Genomic DNA, 19430 nt, shown 5'->3' with positions numbered 1-19430 from the left:
TGGAACAAGATGGTCCCTTCCCTCGCCTGCACTATGGGCATTCTCCTTTTGTCTGTGTTTATGGGTCTGTCTCCCCATCCCCACATCCATGGCTTCTTGAGGTCAGGGACTGTATCTGACTCAGCATTGTGCCTGACTCTGAGTAAGTACTGAATGAATGAACAAATGGATGAATGATGGATGGATGGATGGTGTTCAGGACAAGCTGGGGGTACGCTAGAGTGTGAGGCCCGCAGACAGGGCTTTAGCTGGATCAGTGAAGGTCAGAGGCACTGCCTAGGGTGCCAGGAAGTGACTACTGCTGGTGTGAAAGCTGCCCTCTCCCTGAACCTACCCAGTCCCCCAGTGTTGGTTCCCTTCCTTACAGAGCTGACTCATTTCTGGTTGAGGGTGAAGGGGTTAGCCCAGTGTTCTAGGAACCTGGCTCTTGTGACTCAGCTTGGCTGTCCTAGAGGCCAAGATGAGGGCCCAGATTCACTAAAGAGGAGCTCCTGCCCGCACCATCCAGAGTAACCTTCCTCCACCCTTTCATGGACCTTATACTGCTGGTGACAGTGAAGCTGAAGCTGGCAGAACTGAGGGCTCAGCGCCACCTCCTGGCCACAAGAATACCTACTTGATTCCAGAAAATCAGGGCCACTGGTCCTAGGCTCTCCACCAACTCTAAGGGAGGTCCCCAGCTTTAAGGCTTAGCTCAGGGAGGAGCTGGAAAGCTCCGGGTATTGAGGGGCAGCATAGAGTCGGCAAGCCCTCCTTGCCCCCACCCCAGGTGTTCTTGCCCACTGACGGTGCTACCTCCATCTGGGGGCACCCTTTCTTTAAGGCACTCGCCTCAGCTAGACCAGGAAGCGGAAGCTCCCCTGAGCTCCGCTCACTCCAGCAGGAACTTCTATGAGAATTTTATTTCTGCCTTTCTGCCTCCAGGACTGTATTCATTAGTCATCACATGAGAGCAAAGGAAGCAGTCCGAGCTAGTACACATCCCGTCTGCAGAGGCTGGCTCCACTCCAAGTCCCTGAAAAGGGGAAGCGAAGAACCATGTGTTACTGTGGTCTGATAGTACTGTAAGAGTACTACTACTCCGCATTAGTAGATGAAGAAACAGGATCAGAAGTGGAGGTGTCTTCGTCCATTTGGGCTTCCATCACAAAACACCATAGACTGGGTGGCTTATAAACAACAGAATTTTTTTTTTCACAGTTCTGGAGGCCAGCAAGTCCAAGATCAAGGTGCCAGAAGGTTCAGTGTCTGGTGAGGGTCTGCTTCTTAGGTAACAGTCTTCTCACTGTAGCCTCACGTGGTGGAAGGTGAGAAGGATCTTTCTGGTGCCTCTTTTCTAAGGACATTTATCCCATTTATGAGGGCTCTACTCTCATGAACTAATCACCTCCCAAAGGCCCCACCTTCAAATACCATCACCTTGGGCATTAGAATTTAACATGGATTTTAGGGGAACACAAGCATTTAGTCTATAGCAGAAGGTAATTTGTTAAGATCTCACAGCTAGTAGGTGGCAGGTCCAAACTTTGGACCCGAGTCTGTCTAATGCCAAAGCCCTGCCCTTTCTTCTCCACAACACAGTCCCAGTGGCCTGAGCTCCAGCTTTCAGTGGGGCTTCACCTTGTCGAGTGTCAAATCCACCACAGGGACAGAGTTGACTCCAGACTGAGAACAAGAGGGAAAGTGTAACTTGGGACGCCCCTGGGCCTCCCTGAGGTCCCAGATTGGAGACTGACAGCAGGCTCAGCTGTGTTAAGTGACAGCCTAGCTCTAGATTGTGTCCCGAACACCCATGGAGTCAGGGACTTCACTGGCACTTCCTGTGGCCCATATGCATGGTGAGCCCTCCACTTTCCCCCTTGTTGTAGGATGGGGATCCTTGCCTTCCAGGCTATTCTCCCAGCCAAACAGGTGGCAATGAAGCCTGATGGGGCACATCTGCCACCCACCTGTCCCCAACTCACATCAGTGGTATGACACGTGTCCTGGGCCTCGGTCCTTAGCTGAACATAGGAGGGAGGCCAGGCCACCCTTTCTGTAGTGAAGCAGTGCTAGTCTGGAAAAACTAGCCCACTAGCCATACCGGAACCTGCCCAGGCCTAATGCCTATGGATTTGGCATCTCCAGCCAGTCGCCAGTCTCACCATGAGGCCCAGCTGAGACCCATTAATGTGCACCTCTGGACTGTCTGCTGGAGGGGACTCATCCAGCTTCTACAGGACCCACTTCCTCTCCACAGGTGGCATCCTCCCAGCTCTGTCTTGCACTTGAGCTCCTCCTCCACACCCTGCTTTGGGGAGAATTTTCCCAGGGAGCTTACTGTCACAGGAGGAGAGCAGCAGCCTCCCCACGGGTCTCTGGGCTCCCTGGGACCTCTGAGGTCTCCCCAGGCCCAGGTGTCAGACACTCTGTGTTGTACCAACATGTGCAGAAGACTTTGGGAAAGAAGACATGAATTCTGCACATCAAAGTCATGTTGGGCCAAGACTGGGGCAGGCCTGAAGAACAGCAGATCAATTCCAGCTTGAAATGAGCTGGGGAAAGGAAGAACAGTGGGCTTGGTCAGAGCTGGGCCAGAAGCGGGTTCTGTTGCACTGGAATCTAGGTTATTGGCAGTATCTTTGCCAGGTTTACCCGCTTAGGGTGTTGTCTATCTGCACAGAAAGGGAAGCCAGTGCTACATATATTCTACTTCTACTCCGGGTAGGCCCAACTCTGGAGTGACATGAAGAGCAGGCTGCCTGGACTGGCCACCCTGGGTCCAGAGGTGTGAACTTCTGCCTTTCCCTGACCTTACTTCCTTGCAGGCATTGATGCCAGTGAGTGGAACGGGTGACACAAAGCACACATGCAACTCCACAATTTATTACTTTCACAGGTATGTAGCACAGGTAAGCACTACCTAGCAGCTTTCTTCAGCGTACAGACTCAAGTTAAGCCTTTTCTGTTAGTTATGTACCTCCCCTTCATGAAAGGATGTCATTCCTTATAGCATAAACACGTCCCAGCTCCTCATTCCCAAACCATCAGCATCCAAGCTGAAGCAAACCAAATTTTCGGTTTTTATTTGATCTTTATTTGATCAATTGCAGTGTTTCCCATAATGCCATTATTATCAGGGAAAGGGGGGTAACTTCAAGGTAATCCAGAGAGAAGTAAACATAATACGGTTCTGACCGAGACTCTCATTCCTTTTTGTTAAATCCCTACTATATGTCCTTGGTTTCCCATCTTCCTTGCAAGTAGAAGAATCAAAATCATTCCATAGTTCCACCTCAAGGAGGGCAACTTGGACAGTCTCAGCCACCCCCACTGGGAGCTCCACCCGTGCTCAGTCGGTGGCAGTCCAGGGAGAGCGTGGCATCAGCTCGAATACTGAAGCAGACCCCGAGAGGCTGCAGTGGACAGTGCCGGCTCAGTACACTCCTCACGCAGGCTCTCTTGAAGCGGGTCTCAGGAGCGCCTCTGTGGCTACCTCACTCCTTCCGGTCGAGCCTCCGCTTCCTGAGGTGCTGAATTAGTTAGCTTTTGCTATGTAACAAGGTAGTCTAAAACAATGGCTTTTAAAAAATATTTTAAATATTAAACGTTAAGTATTACATAGAAATATTTTAAATATCAAAAGTATTCTCCAAAGTACATCAAAAATATTTAAATATCAAATGTATCCTCACACATTGCTGGCACTGCTGATCTCAGTTAGACTGGCTCACACAGAGTTGGGTGAGTGTCCTCTAACCCAGCCTGGCCTCTGCTAAGCAACGAGGATGACATAGCCTGTGTCTCTCATCCTCCAGCAGCCTGGACACGTCCTTCTCTCAGTAACATCAGAAGCACATGAGAAAGCAAATGGAAACACACAATTCTTCTTCTTCTTTTTTTTTTTTTTTTTTTGAGACAGAGTCTCGCTCTGTTGCCCAGGCTAGAGTGAGTGCCGTGGCATCAGCCTAGCTCACAGCAACCTCAAACTCCTGGGCTCACACAATCCTACTGCCTCAGCCTCCCGAGTAGCTGGGACTACAGGCATGCACCACTATGCCCGGCTAATTTTTTCTCTATATATTTTTTAGCTGTCCAAATCATTTCTTTCTATTTTTAGTAGAGACGGGGTCTTGCTTTTGCTCAGGCTGGTCTCGAACTCCTGACCTCGAGCGATCCCCCTGCCTCGGCCTTCCAGAGTGCTAGGATTACAGGTGTGAGCCACCGCGCCCGGCCAGTCTTCTTGAGGTCTAGGTTTGGAACTGGCATGCCTTCACCTTCATCTCATTACGTTGGCTGAAACAAGTCACGTGAATGGAGGGCACTGCAAAGTTACACGGCAATGGACATGGACATATGGAGGGTGAAGGATTGGAGCCCTCTTTGCAGGGCTGACCCTAACAGCTTTGTTTTCTTTTCCAATAAGCATCAATAGGCCAGGTGGCTCACGCCCGTAATCCCTGGCACTTTGGGAGGATGAGGCAGGAGGACCGCTTGAGGCCAGGAGTTCAAGACCAGTCTGAGCAACATAGTGAGGCCCTATCTCTACAAAAAACTTTATAAAAATAAATTAGCTGGGCATGATGGTGTGCACCTGTAGTCATAGCTACTCAGGATGCTGAGGTAGAAGGATCAGTTGAGCCCAGGAATTCGAGGTTATTTGATTGTGCCACTGCACTCCCACTCCAGCATGAGCAATAGAGCAAGATCTGGTGTCTAAAAAAGAATAAAAGAAAGCATTAATGCTGGCTCTTGGGGTTATCACAATAGTACCTGGATATCAGAGAAAGGCAAGAAATATGACAAAAATCACAAATATCACAATAAACATTTGAAAACCCACTTTATATCCAGTTTACTCATTGGCCTAGATCCAACCAGGAGAATAGTCCCGTGAATCCAGTTGGCCAACTTTAGATAAACAGACTTTTTTCTTGATTAAATGACTATTCCACTTTTCCTAAAGCATTTACAAAGAGATGTATCAGTATTGCACAGATTTTGCCTTGGCAGACCCATAGTAATTAAGGGCCATTTTATTATCTAGAACCATTTTAACCAATGCTTTTATATTGGTCTCTCAAGCCCCTAAAGCTTGAGCTGTTTTATTTGCTATCTGGGTCACAGTCAGGGATAAACATGTTTGGAAACATGTTAGTTTGGATATTTAGAAATTATCTAGTGAAGGAGGGTTAGAAATTCTTGGTCAAACCCGTGGAATCTGGTTGTAAATTATTCCATTGAGGTATAAACAAAATAGGAGCAATTGATAGAAGGAACTCCACTCTCTGAGCCAGAGTTTCTGTATGTGTGAGAACAGCAATGCAGCCCACACAGAGTTCAAAGGCCTGTCTGAACTAGTAAGGTCAGGTTTAATTCACAGTGAAACTTGTTCAGTAGGGAGAAACAGAGGGAGGCTTTACAGTACATCTCCCCAAAGTCATAAACTACCACATGGAGATCAGATGGCAAAGTTTTTCCCCCATGCAACATCAGAAAAAGCCACACACCACAAACACACACCACACTAACGATACCTCAGCATCATTCCTGAGAACTCCAACACCATCCAATGGCTATGATCCCTGAACTCCTAGAGCTAACTCCAAGACACAGGGCTGAACCTTGCTTTGGAGCCCTTACCTTTTCCAAAAACACAAACCAATCAATAATAAAATCAGTCCAAGAAAAGGAAGAAAAATAATCCCCAAGGCATCTCTCTTCTTAGATCCTGCAGAAACAAAGACAAAGAGAACATTAAGAGGAAACATACTGGCAAGGGCCAGAGAGACCACACAACTGCTGCTAGCATCTGTGTGGTTGTGTCATTTTCCTTGTCAGAGACCTAACCACCAACCCTCTGCCATGTGTCTCAGCATCTCCATTCCTACCACACACACCTCCATACGTCAAACACTGTATGGAGCACTTGCCAGAAATAAGGAGGATTGAACACCATATATCATATACATGTGCCACCCACACCTTCAAAGCTTCCATACTACACACCATCTTGTATCACTCATGTACATCCCACCCAAACCCCTCATGCCATACACACAAAGCACATTTCAATTTCATACTTCCCATACCTCACATGTACCCCACCTGCACCCCGGAACATACCACCCACACATACCCCTCATCCTCACTTCCAAGAACAATTCTTCTCTCCCTCGAGGACGATCCCAGGCCCTACCTGGCACACCCTGACCATATTCCTCAAGGGCCCTAGTCAGTCCTTGCCTTCCTTACTCATTTCAGCCCCAGGAATTCTGAACAGTAGGGTCATCCCCATGCAAGACCAGAGCTGTGACCAGGCAACCAGGATATGAGCTCAAAAAGCTCCACCCCACCAGTAGGAGGGGTTCTGCAGTGAGTTGTGTTGTCCTAAGGACCTGATGTGCCTGGGAAAGCCCTGGGCATCTGCAGGACCCTCTACTATAGCCTCCCCATCTTGGGATACAGCCCATAAGACAGGACTACTGATTCGCCCTCTACAAGCCAACAGTTTTAGGGGACCTGCAGCCTGACTAGAAGAGCTGCTGGCAGGGCTGGTCCCTGGCCCCAACAGCCCCTTATCTTCAGGGGTCATGGGCAGGATCCTGTCCCCATTCCCCTCACAGCTGGCAAGCTTCCTACTCCAGGCCATATGGACCCCCAGAACCCTGAAGCTGCCATGAGCTGACAAGTAGCCCTGTTCTCACCTGAAAGCTACTATCACCACTCTCCACCTACCAGACCATCTGCCCTGGTGCAGGGACCTCATCTGGACTGTTGATTCAGGCTGAGCTAGGCCAGACCCCAGCTTAGTCCCTCTAGTCCAAGCTTTCTCTCCTTCCCCATCAGCCTCCAGCAAAGACTCTAGACTACGTGGGAATCAGAGTCTTGATTACACCCCCGCAAGGTGAAAAGTAGGGAAAATGTCCAGAAAGACTCTTACCTATCACAGTCTGGGTGAAGTTGACCCTCAAGGGGGTGAGCAAGGATGTATGCCATACCACACACTGGTAGACAGTCCCACTGTCTTCCAGGGAGGACTGCAGGTTCAAGTAGCTAGTGACATTAAATGTACCATCTTCATTCTTGGTGGCAGGACTAGTGACAACGCCCTCAGAAATCTCTAGGTGATGAGGAACCTTCTGGGTCCACTTTTCCCACGTTATATTAATAGCTTCCGGGTAGAATCCACTTGACTTACACACAATACGTGTGTCTTCATTTCCCTTCACCATGGCTTGCTGCAGAAATAGTCTGCTGGCTGGGTAAGCTGCCAGAGGAGAGAGGTCATACAGAGCTGGGCCCAGCACCCAACTACCCTTTTATCCTTCCATCTTACACTAACTGCCTTCTCCCACACTTACACGCCTGGCCATCACTGCTCCTGCAGCCAGACAAGACAAAAAACACAGGATGCCTACTCTGCTTAATGATGGGGACTCTGAGGTATAGGTACAGCTGCAACCATGCCCAGCAATGAGAATTGCTACAGTACCAGATTGGGAGCTCCTCATTATCAGCCCGATGTCTGACCCACGGCAAGCCTTCAGGACATGAGAGTGAACTGAATGGAAGTCTGTTTAGGCTAAATATTCTGGGTATGTCGATGCCAGTGCCAGCAGGGTGTTGACACGCTGTGGTTTTATAAAGCAGAGTTTCTTAAGCTATTTTGTGTCATAGACACCTTTCAGAATCTGAGGAATCCTTTGGGACACTGTTGTGGTAGAGATTGCTAATTGCTACCCAGTTTCCATTCTACACATTTTTAGTTGGACAGGACATATCCAGGTTAAAGCTAAAACACCGAACCTCCACTGCAGGTTGGGGTAGCCATGTGAACTTAGGGTCTAGTAGGTCTGGATATAATCAAAATGGCATGAGCAACTTGCAGGACATATCCTTAAATAAAAAGAGTGTCTTAAAGAAAATAACTGTGCCCTTATCTCCCTGAGCCCTTCATACTTCCTGCAGAGTGGCTGGAATGCCATGTGATGGCTGAAGATGGAGAAACCATTTCTAAACACAAGGTGGAAGTCACATGTTGAAGATGGCAGAATGACCATAAAAGGATCCTGGTTCCCAGATGATCACAGAATTGACATATCTACCCTGGGCTAGCTATATTAGTGTGGAAAAAAAAATAAACTGCCTTTTAGAAAGCCACTATTGGCCGGGTATGGTGGCTCACACCCATAATCCAAGCACTCTGGGAGGCCAAGATGGGAGGATCCCTTGAGGTCAAGAGTCTGAGACCAGGCTGAGCAAGAGTGAGACCTTGTCTCTACTAATATTAGAAAAATTAGCTGGGTGTGGTGGCGCGTGCCTGTCATCCCGGCTACTCGGGAGGCTGAGGCAGGAGGATCACTTGAGGCCAGGAGTTTGAGGTTATTGTGAGCTAGGCTGATGCCACTGCACTCTAGCCTGAGGGACAGAGTGAGACTTTGTGTCTAAATAAATAAATAATAAAATTAAATTCAAAAATAAAATATTAAGAGCATTAACATTGGAAAAAGCAAATACCATGCAGAAATGGATGGGTAATATAAGCAGAGAGATGAAAACTCTTAAGAAAGAATCAAAAGGAAATGCTAGAAATCAAAATACTATAAAAGAAATGAAGAATGCCTTTGATGGGTTCATCAGTAAACTTGACACCGACAAGGAAAGAATCAGTGAGCTTGAAGATGTCAGTAGAAGCTTCCCAAACTGAATGCAAAGAGAAAAAAGAATAATTATAATAATAAAAAAACCCAGAATATCCAAGAACTGTGGGATAATTTAAAAATGTGTAACATATATGTAATGGGAATACCAGAAGAAAAAAGAGCAGAAGAAATATTTTGAAGAAATAATGGCTGAGAATTTTCCAAAATTCATGATAGATACCAAACTACAGATCCAGGAAGCTTAGAGAATGCCAAGCAGGATAAATACCAAAAAATCTGCATACCTAGGCATATCATATTCAAACTTTAGAAAGACAAAGAGAAAATTATGAGAAAAGCTGCAGGAAGAAAACTGACAGAACTGCCAAAGAAACTGACAAATCCACAGTTATAGTTGGAGGCTTCAGCCCCTCTTTCATTAATTGATGGATCCAATAGGCAGAGAAGCAGTAAGAATATAGTTAAACTGAACAGCACTACCAGTGAATTGGACCTAATTGACATTTATAGAATATCCAACAACAGCAGAATACACATTCTTTTCGAGCTCACATGGAACATTTACCAAGGCAGATCATATTCTGGGTCAGAAAATACATCTTAGCATATTTAAAAGAATAGAAATCATGCAAAGTATGTTCTTAGACCACAAGGAAATTAAACTAGATTTCAATAAGCAGAAAGATAGCTGGAAATATCCCAAATTACCTGGAAAATAAACCACATACTTCTAAATAATACATGAGTAAAGAAGAAGTCTCAAGAGAAATTTTTAAATATTTTGAATGAAATGAAATTAAAATGAAAATACAACTTATCAAAAGTTGTGGGATGCAACAAAAGCAATGCTGACAGGGGAGTTTACGGCATTGAATAAATTAGAAAAGAGAAAACATGTAAAAAGAGGAAAGATGTGCTAAAATGAACAATCTTAATAAGCTTCTACCTTAGGAAGCTAGAGGAAGAACAGAAATTTAAGCCTAAAGCAAGTAGAAGAAAAGAAATAACAAAAATTAGACCGGACAGTGGTGAAATTGAATAGGAAATCAATAGAGAAAATCAAGGAAACCAAAAGCTGGTTCTTTGAAAAGATCAATAAAATTGACAAGCTTCTAGGTAGGCTAACTAAGGAAAAAAGAGAGAAGACTAATTACTAATATCAGAAATGAAAAAGGGATTATTAGTGATCCTGTGGACGTTAAAAGGATAATAAAAGAATACTACCAACAACTCAATGGCCACAAATTTGATAACTTAAATGAAATGGACCAATTTCTTGAAAGACACAAACTACCAAAACTCACAGAAGAAGAAATAGATAAATTGGATAGGGCTATATGCACCCATTAAAGAAACTGAATCAATATAACCAATTTAAAAAAAAAAGAAATCACCTTCAAAAACAGAAAGCACCAGCTCAGATGCTTTCACTGGTGAATTGTACCAAACATGTAAGGAAAAAGTAATATGAATTTTTTATAAAGACATTACAAGAAAAGATAACTAAAGACCAATATCTCTCATTAAAATACATGTAAAAATTCTCAATAAAATATTAGCAAATCTAATCCAATAATGTATAAAAAGGATTATACACCACAACCAAGAGGGACTTATTATAGGTATGTAAGCCTGGCTTATCCTTTAAAAATCAGCGGTCGGAGTGATATAGGAACTCTGTATTATCTTTGCAATTTTTCTATAAATCTAAAACTGCCCTAAAAAATAAACTATATTAATTTTTTTAAAGCTACTGTTTCCAGGCTTTCTATGGGCTGCAGAGGAAACGAATCCTAACTAATATACTTCCCCACCCCCAAAATTAATGTATACAAAACGTTCAAAGTCTTATGTATAATTATGGAAGGCTCATATATACTGCTCTTCTGCTATGGTCTGAATTTTGTCCCCCTAAAATTCATGTGCTCCCCCCAAATTCCCAGTATCTGTGAATGTGACTGTATCTGGAGATGGGACGTAATTAAGTTAAAATGAGGTCATTGGGATGGCCCCTAATCCAATATGACGGGTATCCTTATAAGAAGAGAAAATTAAGACACAGACATGTGGACAGAGGAAAGACCTCATGAACACAGGGAGAAGTCGGCCAAAGGAGAGAGGCCTCAGAAGCAACCAACCCTGCTGACACCTTGTTCTCAGACTTCTCGCCTCCAGAATTATGAGAAAATAAATGGCTGTTGAATGAGGAGGCCCCAGGCATTGAGGAAACAGGGTCTGGACCAGAAAGAGGTGGGCAGAGCTCCGTGCCTCAGGGCTTCCTCAGAAGTTGGGGAAATGAGAAGGGAATACTTAGGAAAGAGCTAAACTGCATTCTTATCATCCCTCTGCCTGTCTGCTCATATGACCTCTCCCTGCTCCCTGAGAAATCTCAAATCTGAAATTTGATTTCTTCCTTGAATACGAACACATTGCTCTGAAAGTTCAGCTACTTTCCCAATCTAAACTCAGAGCAGCCAGAAAAGATAATAAAAACAACCATGTGTAATAAATAAATAGCTGTTGTTTAAGCCACCCAGTCAGTGGCCTTTTGCGATGGCAGCCTCAGCAAATTAATATATCCACCAAGCTCAGCCACATATTATCAGACCATTTTATAATAGAGAAAAGTGGAGCTCAAACAGGTATTAGGGGGATGGTGGTATTGTTATAAGCCTTGATTAAGAACCAACCCACCTCACAACAGGTACTCAGCTGGGCATTTTCACATGTTACCTTATTTTGAGGCAGGTAAGTTAACACCTCATTTTGTATATGGGAAAATTCAAGCCCAGAGATAGTAAATGCTTGGCCCAACCACTCCATTTGGAAGCAGCAAGGTTGGAATAAGATTTAGATCTGTGGGGCCAGAGCCCCGCATCTCTTTCCTTTCCCAACTACTTTTCAGAGGTGCCTCTTCAGTAAAGACTGTGCACACAATAGGTGAGTTATGTAATATTACTATGGCTGTCTTTCACTGAGCACTTACAATAGACCAAGCACTATGCTAAGCATTTCACCTGCACTTCTCATAGAGTCTTCTGTAAAATCCTCTTAAATAGGTAATGTTACCTTTGTTTAGAGGGAAGAGCACTGAGATTCAGAGTGATTGATAACTTGCCCAAAGTTGTCCAACTGTCTGTGGAAGCCCAGGACTCAAACCCATGTCTGTCTGACTCCCAGGCCCATGCTCTAAACCTCTGCTCCCCTCAGCCCACCTAACGTCTCCACCCCAAACCCCAGCACCACAGGAACCACAGGGTACTTCCCTCAGACACTCACCCACAACTTCGATCCAGACCCTTCCTTGTGCCTTCTGTGGAGTGACCACCACCTCACAACGGTACTCTCCTGCTTCCCCCACCTGGACCTCAGGCAGCTGCAGCGAGGCATCCCCCTTCTCCAGCCTCCATGGGGACACGATGGCTCCAGGTCGGAATGCCACTTGATGATCTCCAAAAAATTCAAACAGCTTGACCTCTTTTTCAGACATCTGACTCTTTCGAAACCAGGTAATACCCATAATCTTGATGTTCAGGTGTGGGGAACCGGGGATCTTGCAGAAGATGGTCACATTGTCATTCAGGGACACGATCTGGGTTCTCCCCGCCATCTCCACTTCCAGGAAATCTGTGGCAATAACGGAACACAGTTATGGAAGACCCTTGGAAAAAACATAGGCCTGACACTGTCAAACACTACCATGCAGTTGGAAACAAATATCTTTTAGGGGTGGAAGGACTCAGTACAGAGACCCTTAGTTCATAGCCCCTTATCAATCCACATAAGATCCCTCCAACTTTGTTCTTCTTTTACAAGATTGTTTTGGCTATTATGGGTCTCTTGCAATTCCATATGAATTTTAGAATCGCCTTATCAATTTCTATGAAGAAGTCAGCTGCTGATATGAATTACATTGAATCTGTAGATCAATTTGGGGAGTACTGCCACCTTAACACTGTTAAGTTTTCCTATCTATGAACATTGGATGTGCTATGGACTAAATGTTTGTGTCCTCCCAAAATTCATATGTTGAGGTCTGAACCCTGATGCAATGGTATTTGATGGTAGGGGCTCTGGGAGGTGATTAGGTCATAAGGGGGGAGTCCTCATGAATGGGATAAGTATACTTATAAGAAAAGGCAGGAGATATCTCTCTCTCTCTCTCTCTCTCTCTCTCTCTCTCTCTCTCTCTCTCTCTCTCTCTCTGCCGCCATGTGAAGGTACAGCAAGAAGGTGTCCTTCTGCAAAGCAGAAATAGAGCCCTCACCAGAAACCAAATCAGCCACACCATCATCTTGGACTTCCCAGCCTCCAAAACTGTAAGAAATAAATTTCTGTTTAAGACACTCAGTCTGCAGTATTGTTATAGTAGTCCAAATAGACTAAGACGGGAATTTTTTTCCCATTTCATTTATTTAGATCTTCCTAAATTTCTTTCAGCAATATTTTCATTTCCAGAGTGTATATTTTATGTTCCTTTTGTTAAATTTATTCCTAAATATTTTATTCTTTTTGAAGCTATTGTAAAGGGAATTGTTTTTCTTAATTTTATTTTCAGATTGCTCATTACAAACATATATAAATACCATTATTTTTTATTTTCATTTCTCTTGCCCATCAGGCAACCATTCTAAGTTGTTTAATGTCTATATTTTCATTCTTTTAAAGACTGTGTCGTGTTTTGTTTCTCAAACTTACAGAAATGATATTGAGTTAAATGTCTCATTCTTTTTCTTCTTGGCACTATATTCTCAAGATCCTTTCACGTTGCTATGTGTATGGCTAGTCCACTGCTTGAAGTGGCTACCCCATTCTTCACAGTGAGCATACATCTTTGGGTGGCTTAGGCCTCCTTGATTCCCATGCCCCTCCACCATCCCTTGGCATCACAGAGCTATTTTGGCCAGTCTAGTAAGTGTCAAGTGATATCTCATTGCTGTTTAATTTCTATTCTTCTAGTTAGGAATGAGTTTAAATATCTCTCCATATGTGTTTCAGCCTTTTAATTTTCTGTTCAATATATTAGGCAGAATGTGTCCATCAGAGTTCCCAGAAATGTAAAAGAGAACGTTTGGATGCCACCATGGGGTTAAAACATTCCCCAACTCACTGAAACCCATGTGGAGTGCAGAGTTTTGGGTTTCAGATTTTGTTGTTTTTTTTTAAGACTAGTCAAGTACAGTAGTTAAAAGGGGGAAAGTAGTAAACAAGGAGTTCAATCTGTAACTGTCTAACAATCAACTGAGATAACTCACTACACCTTCTGACAACGGAAAAGAAGCCAAATTCTGTAAAATAATTTTAAAGAAATTTATTCTGAGCCAAATTTGAGGACCATGACCCGGAGCCATGCCCAAGAAGCCTTGAACAAGTGGACAAGCACCCATATTTGTTGTTTTTATTTATTTATTTTTATTTATTTATTTTTTTTAGAGACGGGGGTCTCCCTCTTGCTCAGGCTGGTCTCGAACTCCTGAGCTCAAACAATCCTCCCGCCTCGGCCTCCCAGAGTGCTAGGATTACAGACGTTGAGTCACTGTGCCTGGCATGGAGTATTTTTCTTATTTTTCTTCCCAGCTCCAGCTGCGACGCTGATGTCAGAGAGGTCCCATATAGGGAGGCACTAAGAGCTGAGACCCGGAAGGAGGCACTGCCTCGGGCTTGTACAAGTGAGCAGCCTTCAGTATAAATCTGTTGAGTCGGTAGATGAATCTGTTAGGTTTGTTCCACGTGGGAACTCCAAAAGTGTGTATGGGCTGGAATGCGGTTAATAGAAAACCGAGGTTTGTGAAACAATAGCCGCAGGAGTCTGGAGAGTCCCCGGAGGTTATAAAATCTGACAGCTGCGGCATTCTCTCCCCCACCCACGCCATAAGGACGAAACTACTCTCCTCTCTTATCTCCACGGGATGAGACTGATGCAGGGGTCCCAGAAATTGGTTGTTTAAAAAAAAAATTTATTGCAGCGGCTGTTCTGGCCCAGGTACTCCCTACCCCCTAAGAAACCCTCTATAAAACCCAAGGCTTTCCCCTCCCTGGACGCTTTTTCGCCTCCACCCATCTGCACCCAGATGCCGAAAATAAACAGCATTTTGCTACACCTGAGGCTTTGTATGTCTCCCCCTCGGCTCCGGACCTAACAGAATCCACATTTCACAAGGGACGGCTCAGAGAGGGGAGCTTTAAAAATACAACTTCAGGATGCTGACGAGCAGCCCTACCTCGCCGCCCCCCACTCCACCCCCATCCCGCCGCGGTCCTACCTGCCGTCGTCAGCCGGCGCCCCAGGACCAGGAGCAGCAGCCAGAAGTCCCAGGACGCGGAGGCCGCGGACCTCCCAGCCATCTCCACGGCGCTTCCGAGGCCCTCTCTCTGCAGGAGTTGCCTCCTCCGGGACTAGCGGGGACCGCGGACCTGAAGAGTGGGACAGCTCTTCAGCAACGACCAGGCGTAGGAGCACATGAGATTCCTAACACCGTATCAGCAAGTCCTAGATCTTTGGGCCCCCTCGGCAACTCTGCTTAGTCGTTTTGGTTCCTCGGATTCACACAGGAAGAAAGTGATCGGATGTGACGGCCCAGCCACACCTCGGCCAGGGTCCCGGAAGCCGCGTGGCCCAGGCCGGCAGCGGGCGGGCAGCGCGCACCAACCCCCACCGCGCTCCCCACCGCCCCCCAGGGGCGCGACAGCTTGGCCGGGGATTCGGGTCATCCTCTTGGCACGCTTGGTAAATTTTTTTTTCACGAGTTTAGATATCATTAGTTTATTACAAAAGAGAGACATGGAAATTATTTACATGATGAAAGATTTCAGAACTTCAGTAGAATGGGGAGCTTCATGTCCCTGCCATTTCAATAGTGATTTATGGAATCAAAAGTCTACATACTTTCCAAGAATGTCACCATCTCTAAGAAATAATCCTGGTCATCTAGAACTACTTTGGTGCCTCCATATTCTGGAAGAGCTTTATCTCCGACTTTCACAATAACTGGTTGAATCTTTCCACCCTTTGCTTTATTTATTTTTTGAGACAGAGTCTGACTCTGTCACCCCTTGTAGAGTGCCGTGGTGTCAGCCTAGCTCACAGCAACCTCAAACTCCTGGGCTCAAGCGATCCTACTGCCTCAGCCTACCGAGTAGCTGGGACTACAGGCGCATGGCATCACGCCCAGTTAATTTTTTTTTCTTGGTTGCCCAGCTAATTTTTTCCATTATTAGTAGAGACAGGGTGTCACTCTTGCTCAGGCTGGTCTCGAACTTCTGACCTCAAGCGATCCTCCCTCCTCAGCCTCCCAGAGAGCTAGGATTACAAGAATGAGGCACCATGCCTGGCCTGTTTTTGTTTTTTTGAGATGGGGTCTTAGTCTGTTGCCCAGGCTAGAGTGTGTGGCATCACCATAGCTCGCTGCAACCTCAAACTTCCAGGCTCAAGGGATCCTCCTGCCTCAGCCTCCTGAGTAGCTGGAACTACAGACAACCCCTGCACGCCTGGCTAATTTTTGTATTTTTTGCAGAAATGGAGTCTCACCATGTTGCCCAGGCTGGTCTCAAACTCCTGGCCTAAAATGATCCTTCTCTCTCAGGCTCCCAAAGTGCTGGGATTATAGGCATGAGCCACCATGCCCAGCTGGTAAATGTGTTTTAAAAAGGAAATCATCTATATATCACTAAACACCAAGAACAGAAAGGGTAAATTCAAAAGTAAAGCAAATCCAAATCACTTTAACAACTGAAGGGTCAGAGTGGATAGCAAAGGAGGCAAAGCAACATGGTACAAAACAAATACAGGATGGCACAGGCTATATATGTGATTCACACCCCACGTACAGGGAATCTAAAGCGAGGAGAGGGATTGAATTAAATGATACATATTGTGACATTACTAAAAATACACATGTAAAATGGACAAAAATTGAACAGAAATAATGCCAAATACGATTCATGGGAGATAGCAAAGAGAAGATACGATTTTATTTTTTCTCTCTCAATTTTTAAATCACTTGGACAAGTCATAATTTTAAAATCACATGGAAAACAAATCATTACTCATTTAAAAGTTCCATGGAGGAACAAATTATAAGAAATTTGTAAAGTAAATTATAAGAAATGTAAAATAAATATTTTAACACTCTGAGATGTATATTCATAAATCTGAAAAGACTTGGGAAAGATATTATTACTAAAGATAAAATAAGGTAAGTAAATTTGCATAGCAAAAGTCAAATCTATTGCTTACAATAGATTATAAACAAATTATAAACAAAAAAAACTTGTTTACACAGGCAGGCAGAGCTTTGAGGGCAACCAGAAGGGTGAACACGACACTGTCGGGGGATGGCTGACAGCCAAGCTGGTATTTGGCATCCATCATCATCAAGAGCATGACTGACATTAATGAAAATATATACTAAAAGCTCTGCAGTAAAAATTGTAAACATTTATAAACATGAAATGTCATTTTTCTACATAATTCTATAGGAAATATTTGAAAAAAATCTAAATTCCTAAAATTAAATCAAAAGTTTCATTGGTTTTGTTTTGCTTTGCTTTTATCTCAATAAACAGGTCGACAGTGCTAGAAACCATAAATCCAAATTTTTCAAATTGGTGTCTTCATCACTTGCTGCTGCTGCTTGTTCTGGCTCAGCTCTTGGATTTTCGAAGAAATGGCTACTAATTCATAGCTAACTGCTCATTTAAATAAACAAATAAATAAGTGGAGTAGGGAAAGACTGGAATCCTGCTAATGATACTGCGTTAAAAAAAAAATCAAGGAAAAAGTCTGATTTCTTTCAAATTTCACATCTTGAAAGCAGGTTGTCATTACACTCTTCCCACTATATTCACCCACAAGGAACGAAAAAGTAAACTCTGTATTTTACTTAATACACCTATTTCCCAATTCCAACACAGACAGATGAATTTAAAAAGCATTAAGTTGAGGCACCGGTGGTTAAAGGTGAAGTTGGACTTCTCTAGCAGGTTCTTCAGGTGATAAAAATCTTACATGAAAATGATGAAGCTCATCATCTAACTCTGGCTTTTTATCCATTTCTTCTTGATTGTACTGCACAGCTATAAAACAAAGACTCAGATGTATTTGGTAACCAGAACTCAGCTTGTCGAAATTTCACTCTAAGGAAAACAAAATAGATTTCTTACCCCCCTCTTTTAATTAGCTAGGCTATCTTTAAAATTACATTGTCACAAAACATTAAAGTTTTCTTTATATTTTTCCTCATGTGAAAGACAGATTTTCATTTAGGCTTATTAGTAATATAAATCTGTTCAATTAGCATAAAAATAATGCTATTTTAAACAAATCTTGGCTTAAAAAAATGTATAGCCATGTCTCAGAGGATTTTTCACCATTACTTCTAAATTGCAGTTGCCTTTAGTGAGAGTTAAACATTCTAGAGAACTACCATCTTTTAAGATCTAATTTTAATTCTATATACAGTTTGAGCATCTCAAATCTGAAAATCTGAAACCTGAAATGCTACAAAATCCAAAAATTTTTGAGTGCCGACATGATGCTCAAAGGAAATGTTCATTGAAGCATTTCAGATTTGGGGTTTTGAAATTTGGGATGCTCAACTGCTAAAAGTATAATGCAAATATTCCAGAATCTGAGAAATTCCAAAATCCAAAATACTTCTGGTCCCAAGAATCTCGAGTAAGGGATACTTAACTTGTACTTCAGTATACTATAAAATCTATATGCTTCATGAAAATTCATGTCAAACAAAACTTCAGCTTATTAATATGAATATATACTACTAAGTCAGCTACAACTAAGTCTTGGTTTACAAAGACTATGTAATAACTAAAGAAATATTGAATGATATAAATTAAACACAAGACTAATACTTCCTAACAGAGCTGAAAAGAATACCATTTGCAACATTCTCAGAAGTAATATTCACTCATAAATGCCCAGTACTCACAAAAACTGGAATTCCTTAAATCCATAAATAATTTTAGGCTTAATAATTCTTTTCTGAGTAATATAAATTACAGCAATTTGCTGGAAACTGTGAGCTATTTCTACATCCATCCCTTATTTGCTTATGCCAAAAAAGCATTTCTTGAAATTGTTCTTAAGTTCTCCTTCAATTACTTTCTGATTTAATCCTGGTTCACCATCTAAAAAAGTTTACTCAAAAGAATGCCTGTCTTATCAGTTTCTGGTCACAGATAGAAGTCATCAACAAAAGGATATTCCAAACCACTTTTCCACGTTGCCTACAATTTAAACAATAGAGACAGAAATTCTACTCCGTCTCTAAAAACAGAGCACTATTACTATGTTGACTGTTTTTTATGGGTTTTTTAAAGCTGTATATAAGGAGAACTTTTCTCAATTGCTGTATTTAATTTTGGGACCATGACTTAAGAAAAAACACCCAAGTATGTTTAGAGGAATATGCAATGATTATTTAAAAATTTATACAATAAGGAGTAAGAGTTTAAAAATTATTAACGTTAAGAGAAATGTAATGTAAAATTATGAGGTGCTAGAGTAGATCGATTCATTCAACAGCTTTTAACATGCATTCCTATAACACAGAGGTAGGCAACTTAAACACTGTATTTCCCAACCTCCCTTGTAGGTAGGGTTTCAGATATGATTGGTCCAATCAATCAGATGTACTCACTTGAGATTTTTACTCAGAACCAAGTTATATGTGCAGAGGGGCAGGACAGGAGGTATCCATTTTTGCCGGCGCAAAGCATGGCAGAGGTGGTGTGGCTCTAGAGCTGGCAACTGGTCACAGCTTCCAG

At 43.3% G+C, this 19430-nt stretch overlaps 1 protein-coding gene across 2 annotated transcripts; it reads right to left on the bottom strand.

Annotated features, from left to right (window-relative positions):
• Positions 1 to 877: 877 nt before the first annotated feature.
• Positions 878 to 15222, bottom strand: NCR3LG1 (natural killer cell cytotoxicity receptor 3 ligand 1). 2 transcript variants are annotated; one of them, XM_045557612.1, is made up of 4 exons: positions 14909 to 15222; positions 11925 to 12272; positions 6923 to 7249; positions 4593 to 5710 (listed from the first exon to the last, which is right to left on the bottom strand). In XM_045557612.1, the coding sequence occupies exons 1-4, from the start codon at positions 14988 to 14990 to the stop codon at positions 5619 to 5621; spliced, it is 849 nt and encodes a 282-aa protein (XP_045413568.1). In that variant the 5' UTR covers positions 14991 to 15222; the 3' UTR covers positions 4593 to 5618. The 2 variants fall into 2 exon arrangements, with proteins under 2 accessions (XP_045413569.1, XP_045413568.1); XM_045557613.1 differs by lacking the exons at positions 4593 to 5710; positions 6923 to 7249 and adding an exon at positions 878 to 1015.
• Between the last annotated feature and the right edge of the window lie 4208 nt (positions 15223 to 19430).

This window comes from Lemur catta, chromosome 7, assembly GCF_020740605.2.
Source record: "Lemur catta isolate mLemCat1 chromosome 7, mLemCat1.pri, whole genome shotgun sequence".
Lineage (NCBI taxonomy): Eukaryota > Metazoa > Chordata > Mammalia > Primates > Lemuridae > Lemur > Lemur catta.
Note: the sequence above shows the minus strand (reverse complement) of the source record. Positions and strands in the feature narration are given on the sequence as shown.

What these genes read in the sequence shown, in the direction of transcription:
- NCR3LG1 (XM_045557612.1), bottom strand. Translation starts at nt 14,990, where the DNA reads ATGGCTGGGAGGTCCGCGGCCTCCGCGTCCTGGGACTTCTGGCTGCTG. An exon ending in GGTCTGGATCGAAGTTGTGG is followed by an intron (nt 7,250 to 11,924) that starts GTGAGTGTCTGA and finishes CTCCTCTGGCAG; the next exon opens with CTTACCCAGCCAGCAGACTA. An exon ending in CTTCACCCAGACTGTGATAG is followed by an intron (nt 5,711 to 6,922) that starts GTAAGAGTCTTT and finishes TTGTTTCTGCAG; the next exon opens with GATCTAAGAAGAGAGATGCC.